At 47.6% G+C, this 10,331-nt stretch overlaps 1 protein-coding gene across 2 annotated transcripts in view; it reads left to right on the forward strand.

The window, feature by feature from the left end:
* The window catches only part of ssh2b (slingshot protein phosphatase 2b), a 37,961-nt gene that overhangs the window by 19,754 nt on the left and 7,876 nt on the right, over positions 1-10,331 (forward strand). Inside the window, exons 1-9 of one of the 2 annotated variants that reach the window (XM_055935627.1) lie at positions 325-919; positions 6,021-6,133; positions 6,530-6,594; positions 7,413-7,534; positions 7,620-7,685; positions 7,827-7,892; positions 8,111-8,305; positions 10,042-10,135; positions 10,250-10,331. The exon at positions 10,250-10,331 is cut by the window's right edge and continues 47 nt beyond it. In XM_055935627.1, the coding sequence (XP_055791602.1) occupies positions 804-919; positions 6,021-6,133; positions 6,530-6,594; positions 7,413-7,534; positions 7,620-7,685; positions 7,827-7,892; positions 8,111-8,305; positions 10,042-10,135; positions 10,250-10,331 (919 nt within the window). In that variant the 5' untranslated portion in view covers positions 325-803. Of the gene's footprint in view, positions 1-324; positions 920-6,020; positions 6,134-6,529; positions 6,595-7,412; positions 7,535-7,619; positions 7,686-7,826; positions 7,893-8,110; positions 8,306-10,041; positions 10,136-10,249 lie in introns of those variants that run through there. The other variant, XM_055935628.1, reaches the window with a different exon arrangement.

Here is a 10,331-nt window from a genome sequence, read left to right on the forward strand (position 1 = left end):
GTGTTATCTGGTTGCTGTTGGATTTCCCAATCTTTGTTCCGTGTTTTGTTTTCGTCGCGTTCTTACTGGAAGGAAGCTGAAAACAGCCGTGTCGTGTGTCGCTGCCGCTAGGCAGAAGGCGACCTATTTGGCGCAGTTCTAGGATCAGCTTTCCTCCACATCCTGTAACAATAACGATCATTGGGGAGAACCACCAACGCCGATCTAAGATCAGTGTTTATGGCTTCAGCCCTACACATTCTATCCCTGCGGAGCCCGGATTGAAGCACATGTGCGCAGTCTCCTCCCTTTCTCCCGGGTAGTAGTATTTACCGCAGCCCAACTGCGGGTTGGGAACATTCAGGATGTCATCATCTGAACAGAATACAGCTCACAGGGATCAGTCTCTCCAGCCTCTTGATCCAGTCAAGCGTTTATTTGGCACCGATAATGAAGTGAATCTGGAGAGCGAATTGTGAAACGTTGAACTTCTGTTTTTAGCGTTTATATATTGATTTTACTTTACAGTTTTATTATATTAGTGTTATTACATATGTTGACTTTGGACTAAACAGAGCGGTCTCGCGTTGTTTGGTGTGCTAGTGATTTGGTGCTCCTGCTCGAACTGTGTATCTGGATGAAATAAGAGTTTGCGGTTCTAAAACTAGACATCAGTGGCGTGCTTTTCGGTGTGTCCCCGATCGTGGTCAGTACTGTACAGCGGTTCATGGTCACCCGTGCGTAACCAATCACATGGCCGCTCTGGAGTGAAGCCTCGACACAGCACCACAGGTCGACCCACTCCCGTCCTCCACATCGCAGCGATGCCTCCCGGTGTTGTAGCCCCGTCTCCACGGAGCTCTCCGGCCCGGTGCTTCTACGCCTTGACACCGTACTTCATAGAGGACTCTGTCATCTCCCAGAGCAAGATTGACCAGCTGTAAGTTTGCAGTTAGGGGCTCCAGTTGAGCCCCTGCTCCCATCTCTACCTTCATATACCCCAATCAGTTTGCAGCGAAGCAGACAACTCAAATGCTGCGTTTACATTTAGCTACAGATTTTTTATTTGGCCGTTATTTAATCAGGAAGGGCTCATTTGAGATTTTAAATATTTTTCAAGAGCGTCTTGGCCAAGATAGGCAGCACCATGTCATTACACAATTACAGACAGACATGAAAACTACAGGTAATCTAGTATTAAAAAAAACATAATTCACAAGAGTATAACAAAATCATAAAACAGCAAATTAAAAGCATTGGCAGGTCAGGGAATCAGCCTCAAAATCCTTCATCAATGATTTAAAAACACCAATCGGGACAAGTATTCCAGTTTAAACGTATTTTGTTAGGCGTTCCAAGCCGATGGCGCAGAGTACATAAGCCCTTTTACCAAATTCAGTTTGGACATTTGGAACAGTTAGCAGGATAAAGTCCTGCGAACAAAGAGAGTACCCACCACATTTCTGAAAAATAACAATGTCCAAATAAAATTGTAGTAAACCCCAAAATGGCTTTGTAAATAAAAGTATACCAGTGACTGAGACTACGATTGAATACAGAAGGCCAGCCAACCCTGGTATATAAAGTGCAGTGGTGCGTAAGGGTTTTGCAGTTTAAAATATATCTCAATGCTCCATGGTAAAGGGTGTCAATTGATCTCAAGCACTGAGCGGAAGCATTCATATATTAAATATCCCCATAGTCTAGTATAGGCATACATGTAAGTTGTTGAATATGCAATTTAAAAGAGGCCGTCATCAATTAAAATTCCAAGATATTCACGAGGTTATAGTCTCAAGCTCATTGCCCTGACAGGTGGTGAAAGGTTCAGAGGTCTATTTCTTGCTTTAGAAAACACCATTAGTTTTGTCAGTTTTGAGGATAAGCTTCAATTGAAACAAGGTATGTTGAGTATAAAAGTGAGAGAGTGAGAGACGAAGCACAACAAACACTATCATCAGTATAAAAGTGAAGTTGCGCAATATGCACTTTTGTCCAAATTATTTATATAAATAGTGAATGAGGGGACCAAGTACAGAGCCCTGGGGCACACCATTAGACAGACAATTTTAAGACATGAGCCCATCAAATTGAGTGCACTATCAGACAGATAGTTAGCAAACCATGAAACTGCATCCTCCGAAAGACCTACGCTCAACAATCTCTGCCTCAGTATAGCATGATCAACTGTATCAAAAGCCTTAGAGGTCAAGAAAAGTGAGAGACAGTGCTGTTTTTTGTCAAGGGCTTCAGTGATATCATTTAAAACCTTTATGGCTGTTGTAATTGTGCTATGCTTCTTCCTGAAGCCCGATTGGTGCATTGATAAAATGGAGTTAGTTTATAAAACTAGTTTAGTTGTTCACTCACAAGGGTTTCAAGTATTTTCACCAGGGGTGACAACTTTGAGATTGGCCTATAATTATTTAAGAGTTGGATCTCCCCCTTTTAAAAGTGGTAGGACAAATGCTGATTTCCAGATCTTGGGAATTTCATTACATTCCAGGGTTAGATTGAACAGATATGTAAGTGGTTCTGCTACGAAATCAGCTGCCAGTTTTACAAAGCAGGGATCCAGATAATGAATTTTACCCCAAAATGTTGGTGTCCATTACTTACTGGGAGTTACAGGTTAAGTTGTGTTTGGTGTAGGACAGAATTTTCGACGAATCTTAACTTGACGATATCATCTTGGTATATTCTAAGATGTCGTTGCAGGTGGTGCGTTTTTAATAATGGAACATAGTATAAATTCAAATATATACATTTTTTGCTTCAGGAAGTTATCCAACAATATGTACGCTTCCATTTTTATATTTCAAATCTCCGCTCATTGAGACCGGTGGGTCCACCCCAATGTGCCGCATACATTGTAGATGAGTAATATCACCTTTTTTTTGTTTTACACACTTTAAACGTATTCCACGGATCCGTTGGCCAAAAGTCGTTTAATCATTCAAATGACTTTTAATAAATACTTTGAGAACCCCTGCTGTAATAAAATGTAAAACACTTTCATATGTTTCCTTAAGTGCAGCTACATGGCCTTCTGGGTTAGTTAGACCCATGGGTAAGTTTAAGCCCATAGAAATATTACTTTATACAACATTAGGCACAAACCCATATTAGATAAAGGCCAAAGCCATAAGCTAGTGACTCTGCAGTAGAGAGAGAGTGAATGAAGCACTGTGGAGGAGGGTCGGGTTTAAAGATGGCCGTGCAGAGGTCTCACACACATTGTTTTCTTGACCTCCTGTGTTTTTAAGCTCCTCTCTCTCCCCCTCGTTCGTTAGTTTATGAGCATGTCCAGTACAGTTAAGCCACCACAAAATTGGAACCAGCTGTGTGTTTTGAAAGCACATTTCCGTGTGTGTCTTTGTGTGTAATCTATCTCCCTGTGTGTGTCCATGTTATGGAGGATGGTGTGTTGTCATGATGAAAGAAAACATTAGTATTGCTCAGGTTTAAAACCCATAGACTCAGAGTATGAAAAAGTGTATTTTCTCCAGAAACTGTGTGTTGTAACGTGTGGCAGAGAACATGGCAGAGGTATTTAGTGGCATGTGTGTTCCGTGTTCTGAAAGCTCAGTTTGCACTGCTTCAAACCCATACTGTATCTCAGTTTCCCACACTGTATTCTACTGCAGACCAGTACTGTACCTACGGTATTCTGCTGCAGACCAGTACTGTACCTACGGTATTCTGCTGCCGACTAGTACTGTACCTACGGTATTCTGCTGCCGACTAGTACTGTACCTACGGTATTCTGCTGCAGACCAGTACTGTACTTACGGTATTCTGCTGCAGACCAGTACTGTACCTACGGTATTCTGCTGCCGACTAGTACTGTACCTACGGTATTCTGCTGCAGACTAGTACTGTACCTACGGTATTCTGCTGCAGACTAGTACTGTACCTACGGTATTCTGCTGCAGACCAGTCCAGTACCTACGGTATTCTGCTGCAGACCAGTACTGTACCTACGGTATTCTGCTGCAGACTAGTACTGTACCTACGGTATTCTACTGCAGACCAGTACTGTACCTACGGTATTCTGCTGCCGATCAGTACTGTACCTACGGTATTCTGCTGCCGACCAGTACTGTACCTACGGTATTCTGCTGCCGACCAGTACGGTATTCTGCTGCCGACCAGTACGGTATTCTGCTGCCGACCAGTACCGTACCTACGGTATTCTGCTGCCGACCAGTACCGTACCTACGGTATTCTGCTGCCGACCAGTCCAGTACTGTACCTACGGTATTCTGCTGCCGACAAGTCCAGTACTGTACCTACGGTATTCTGCTGCCGACCAGCACATGAATGCCTTTAGAACTGAGGTCAGTTTCAGCCTGCAGGATAAAACTGCTGTTCTCAGCAGAAGACATGGAAGCCCACCGCAAGTAGACAGTTGGGAGTACAGTAGATTACTGTACAGTAGGAGGCTTGTCCCAAATGGCACCCTATTCCCTACATGGTGCACTACTTTGGTCCAAAGCCCTATGGGACCTGGTCAACAATAGTGCACTACACAGTCAGCAGGTTACCATTGGGACACAGTCAGTGAGTAGGCCTAGTCCTCTGTACTGTTAAGTCATCTTTCTGATTACTGTAGGTATTCAGTGATGGCCTGTCTACCACATCGCTCTGGCCAAATACCACACCCACTAGCGTTTCTTCCCTGGAGCGATCTGTAGAGCAGCGGAATTCAATTCGGGAATGAGTCGTTGTGCAAATTCAGTGATACAGATGAGATACATTTACAACCATTTTAAAGATGCACTATGCAGAAATCGCTCTGCCATTTCCTGGTTGCAAAAGTGTTAATAGTTCGCCTAGTTTCAGTTTGTCAAAACAAGCAAGTTTAGTGCAGATAATCATTGTACCATCTAAACCACTGTAAAATATATTTTCCATAACCAAAAATATAGTATTTTCAGCTGTTTGAAGCTGGTGTACACAACCGAAAGTAAAACACGCAAAAACTAAACTTAAGAACAGGAAGCATGTAAATGGTGCACATAGAACAGAATTACCACTTAGAATTGTTTTCAATGAGAATGACAGATCTATAACTCATATTTCTGTGAGAATTTGGTCTGGTCACCACCAAAACAAGTTTCATATTGCAGCTTTAAATTGAGATATGTTAGCTAGGCTCGTTTGTCAGGCTCAAGTGCTCAAGGTGTTTATGTGTGGAGCTGTAATTTTAGATGGGATGGGTGGGTCGGGAGCTCCACCTGGTTTGCTGTTTGGTAGGAGTTTAGTTTGACACCAAGGAGGTCCATTGCTGTTTTGGTAGGAGTTTAGTTTGACACCAAGGAGGTCCATTGCTGTTTTGGTAGTAGTTTAGTTTGACACCAAGGAGGTCCATTGCTGTTTTGGTAGTAGTTTAGTTTGACACCAAGGAGGTCCATTGCTGTTTTGGTAGTAGTTTAGTTTGACACCAAGGAGGTCCATTGCTGTTTTGGTAGTAGTTTAGTTTGACACCAAGGAGGTCCATTGCTGTTTTGGTAGTAGTTTAGTTTGACACCAAGGAGGTCCATTGCATGAGTGCACACACACACGTTAGTTTTACTATCCTTGTAGGGACAAAACAATTTGATCCCCATTCAAATTCTTATTTTCCTTAACCTAACTCCTAACCCTAATTGTAAGCCTAAAAGTATTTTCCCACACTTGTCAATTTTCCTTGTTTTACTATCCTTGTGAGGACTTCTGGTAGCGTTTAAGAGAATATCGCCCCTTAGCCTGTAGCGTTTAAGAAAACATCCATCTAATAGGTCACACTCTGTCATCAGACAACAACCCATATGTAGTGGTGTGCTGGAACCTGGAAGAGAGTCGGGGGCACGGGACGGTCTGTCTCTAAGGGACCTCCTCTTTTCCCTGTTATTCCTCAGTTACACTGCCCTGCCTCGGGCAGCAGACTGGGCGGTTCTACCATAATCAATAGGATTGTATTGGTTGTTGTGAAAGCATTTTAACACTCTTCCTCCGCTCCATCTCTCCCTCTTGTCCCTCACTCTCTCTCTCTCCAGTATCAGTGAGAGCTTTCTGACAGTGAAAGGCGCCGCCCTCTTCCTGCCCCGGGGAAATGGCTCCTCCCCTACCTCTGCTTCCCGCTTCGCTCAGCTCCGCAGCAAACATGCAGGTACAGTACGAAGTACAGACATTATGGGAAACTGAGGGCGGTAGTTTCATGTCCAGATCAATCATTGAAATGTATTTTATGAAGCCCTTTTTGACGTTGGCAGTTGTCACCAAGTGTTTACCAGTTACCTGGCCTAGACCGCAAAGAACAAGCAAAGTACCGTGGCCATGAGAAATTCCCTAATTCACGTTTCAATGAGGGGAGAGAGTAATGAAAAGATGCCAGTGAAAAAGCATTAATGTGACAAAGAGAAGAGATTAGCATTTACTAATGAGCAGATATGCAAAGTCTACTGTAAATGCAATAAGGATGCTATAAAGTGGAATGGTACCGTGTGGTGGTTATTATCATGGGAACACATAGAGTGCAGTGTTAAGTGTGTGCGCGTCTCTCCAGGTGACCTCCAGCAGCACCTGCAGACCATGTTCACTCTCCTCCGACCAGAGGACAACATCAAACTGGTGAGTAAACACACACACCTGCATGATCAAAACACAAACATTGTTCTCTTCAACGCAATAATCAAGGTCTGGTTTTCACGCTTCCTTTCCTTCGCTCTCTCTCTGTACTGCCCTCCTTCGCTCTCTCTCTGTACTGCCCTCCTTCGCTCTCTCTCTGTACTGCCCTCCTTCGCTCTCTCTCTGTACTGCCCTCCTTCGCTCTCTCTCTCTGTACTGCCCTCCTTCGCTCTCTCTCTCTGTACTGCCCTCCTTCGCTCTCTCTCTCTGTACTGCCCTCCTTCGCTCTCTCTCTCTGTACTGCCCTCCTTCGCTCTCTCTCTCTGTACTGCCCTCCTTCGCTCTCTCTCTCTGTACTGCCCTCCTTCGCTCTCTCTCTCTGTACTGCCCTCCTTCGCTCTCTCTCTCTGTACTGCCCTCCTTCGCTCTCTCTCTCTGTACTGCCCTCCTTCGCTCTCTCTCTCTGTGCTTCCCTCCTTCGCTCTCTCTCTCTGTACTGCCCTCCTTCGCTCTCTCTCTCTGTACTGCCCTCCTTCGCTCTCTCTCTCTGTACTGCCCTCCTTCGCTCTCTCTCTCTGTACTGCCCTCCTTCGCTCTCTCTCTCTGTACTGCCCTCCTTCGCTCTCTCTCTCTGTACTTCCCTCCTTCGCTCTCTCTCTCTGTACTGCCCTCCTTCGCTCTCTCTCTCTGTGCTTCCCTCCTTCGCTCTCTCTCTCTGTGCTTCCCTCCTTCGCTCTCTCTCTCTGTGCTGCCCTCCTTCGCTCTCTCTCTCTGTGCTTCCCTCCTTCGCTCCCTCTCTCTGTACATCCCTTCCTCTCTAGGCTGTCCGGTTGGAGAGTACCTTGTATCAGGGGACTCGTTACATGGTGGTGGTCTCCACTAACGGCCGTCAGGACACCGAGGAGAGCTTGGTGTTGGGTATGGACTTCAGCCCTGCAGACAGGTGTGTGTGTGGACTCAGAGATCGTATTAGACTATCACAGAGCAATGTGGTGTAGTAACACAGGCTTATTGTGTGGGTCTTCCAGCTCGTGCTCGGTGGGGCTGGTTCTCCCTCTATGGAGCGACTCACTGATACACCTGGATGGAGACGGGTAACAATATCTCTCACACATACACACCATACTGACAGGGACACACTCATCTCCACAGATGTATATTTCAGAGGACTTTCAGGAAAAAGGGACCTTGTAAATTCTTATGAGTGCTTATTTGTCTCTCTCTCTCTCTGTCAGGGGTTTCAGTGTGTCCACTGATAACAGGATCCATGTATTCAAGCCTGTGTCGGTGCAGGCCATGTGGTGAGGACACTTTTCATAATATTCTGTTTTTGGTTTGTTTCCACCATGCTAGCTAATGTCTGATACACCTCTTTGTTATTTTACCTTGCATACCATTTACCTTTTGATCTTCTCAATTTCTCATCAATGTCACATCCCCCCATCCTTCTCTGCTCATCTCTCTCCATCCCTCCATCTTCTCCCTCTCATCCCTGCTCTCCATTTCTCTCCACTCCCAGGTCTGCTCTGCAGTCACTCCACAAGGCGTGTGAGGTGGCTCGTTGCCATAACTACTTCCCCGGCAGCCTGTTCCTGACCTGGGTCAGCTACTACCAGAGCCGGGTCTCCTCTGACCAATCACGCATCAACGAGTGGAACGCCATGCAGGACGTCCAATCACACCGCGCCGACTCTCCCGTGATGTTCTCTGACGTGTGAGTGTCATAAACGCGCTACGTGACGCGTGGGACTCTGTGTTTCAACGTTGATGTCCCGTGATCAACACATAGCCGATGCACAGTAAAACAAAGCGTGTGTCGTCACTAGCGACATGTATTGTTCAGATGTTGACTGAGTTACAACCAGCTTCACAAGTCTTCCTGAAATTTTGGGTCTCTGGTCCTGAGGACTAATTATCTCTGTCATCAAGTTCTTGTTTAACGGCCTAATTAGGTGAACGTGGATTAAGAGGGAGGGCTTTAACACCCGTGCTGTTTCTATGGACCTGAAAGTCACCTTCTAGAAATAGTTATTGTTGAAATCTCACATAGTGCTGGTGTACACTGTACACACACCACTATACACAACACACACACCACTATACACAACACACACACCACTATACACAACACACACACCACTATACACAACACACACACCACTACATATTCATAGGTGTATACCACAATATTATATAGCTCTGTGGTTTATGGCCTGAAAAAGGGGTAGGGCGGGAGGGGTTGAGAGAGGGGAGAACGGGAGGGGCTGAGAGAGGGTAGAACGGGAGGGGCTGAGAGAGGGTAGAACGGGAGGGGTTGAGCGAGGGTGGAACGGGAGGGGTTGAGCGAGGGTGGAACGGGAGGGGTTGAGCGAGGGTGGAACGGGAGGGGTTGAGCGAGGGTGGAACGGGAGGGGTTGAGAGAGGGGGGAACGGGAGGGGTTGAGAGAGGGGGGAACGGGAGGGGTTGAGAGAGGGGAGAACGGGAGGGGTTGAGAGAGGGGAGAACGGGAGGGGGGAACGGGAGGGGTTGAGAGAGGGGGGAACGGGAGGGGTTGAGAGAGGGGGGAACGGGAGGGGTTGAGAGAGGGGAGAACGGGAGGGGTTGAGAGAGGGGAGAACGGGAGGGGTTGAGAGAGGGGAGAACGGGAGGGGTTGAGAGAGGGGAGAACGGGAGGGGTTGAGAGAGGGGAGAACGGGAGGGGTTGAGAGGGGAGAACTGGAGGGGTTGAGAGAGGGGGGAACGGGAGGGGTTGAGAGAGGGGGGAACGGGAGGGGTTGAGAGAGGGGGGAACGGGAGGGGTTGAGAGAGGGGGGAACGGGAGGGGTTGAGAGAGGGGGGAACGGGAGGGGTTGAGAGAGGGGGGAACGGGAGGGGTTGAGAGAGGGGGGAACGGGAGGGGTTGAGAGAGGGGAGAACGGGAGGGGGGAACGGGAGGGGTTGAGAGAGGGGAGAACGGGAGGGGTTGAGAGAGGGAAGAACGGGAGGGGTTGAGAGAGGGGGGAACGGGAGGGGTTGAGAGAGGGGAGAACGGGAGGGGTTGAGAGAGGGGAGAACGGGAGGGGTTGAGAGAGGGGAGAACGGGAGGGGTTGAGAGAGGGGAGAACGGGAGGGGTTGAGAGAGGGGAGAACGGGAGGGGTTGAGAGAGGGGAGAACGGGAGGGGTTGAGAGAGGGGAGAACGGGAGGGGGGAACGGGAGGGGTTGAGAGAGGGGGGAACGGGAGGGGTTGAGAGAGGGGAGAACGGGAGGGGTTGAGAGAGGGGAGAACGGGAGGGGTTGAGAGAGGGGAGAACGGGAGGGGGGAACGGGAGGGGTTGAGAGAGGGGGGAACGGGAGGGGTTGAGAGAGGGGGGAACGGGAGGGGTTGAGAGAGGGGAGAACGGGAGGGGTTGAGAGAGGGGAGAACGGGAGGAAGAGGGTGATCTCACACTGCCCGCTGTGTGTTCCCAGGCCGACGGAGAGAGAGAGGACGGAGCGGCTCATCAAGACTCGTCTGAGAGAGATCATGATGCATAAAGACCTGGAGAATGTCACCTGCAAAGAGGTGTGTGTGTGTGTATTCATAACATGCTGTCATAGTTTTTACATTGTCTGTTAGTAGCGTGGTGGAAATGCACGTTGTGTGTATGAGTGTATAAACCTGTGTGTTCTGTCCTAGATCCGCACAGAGCTGGAGGTGCACATGGTGTGTAACCTGTGTGAGTTTAAGGAGTACATAGACAATGAGATGATCCTGATCC

Source organism: Salvelinus fontinalis, chromosome 10 (assembly GCF_029448725.1).
Source record: "Salvelinus fontinalis isolate EN_2023a chromosome 10, ASM2944872v1, whole genome shotgun sequence".
In the NCBI taxonomy this organism is placed as follows: domain Eukaryota; kingdom Metazoa; phylum Chordata; class Actinopteri; order Salmoniformes; family Salmonidae; genus Salvelinus; species Salvelinus fontinalis.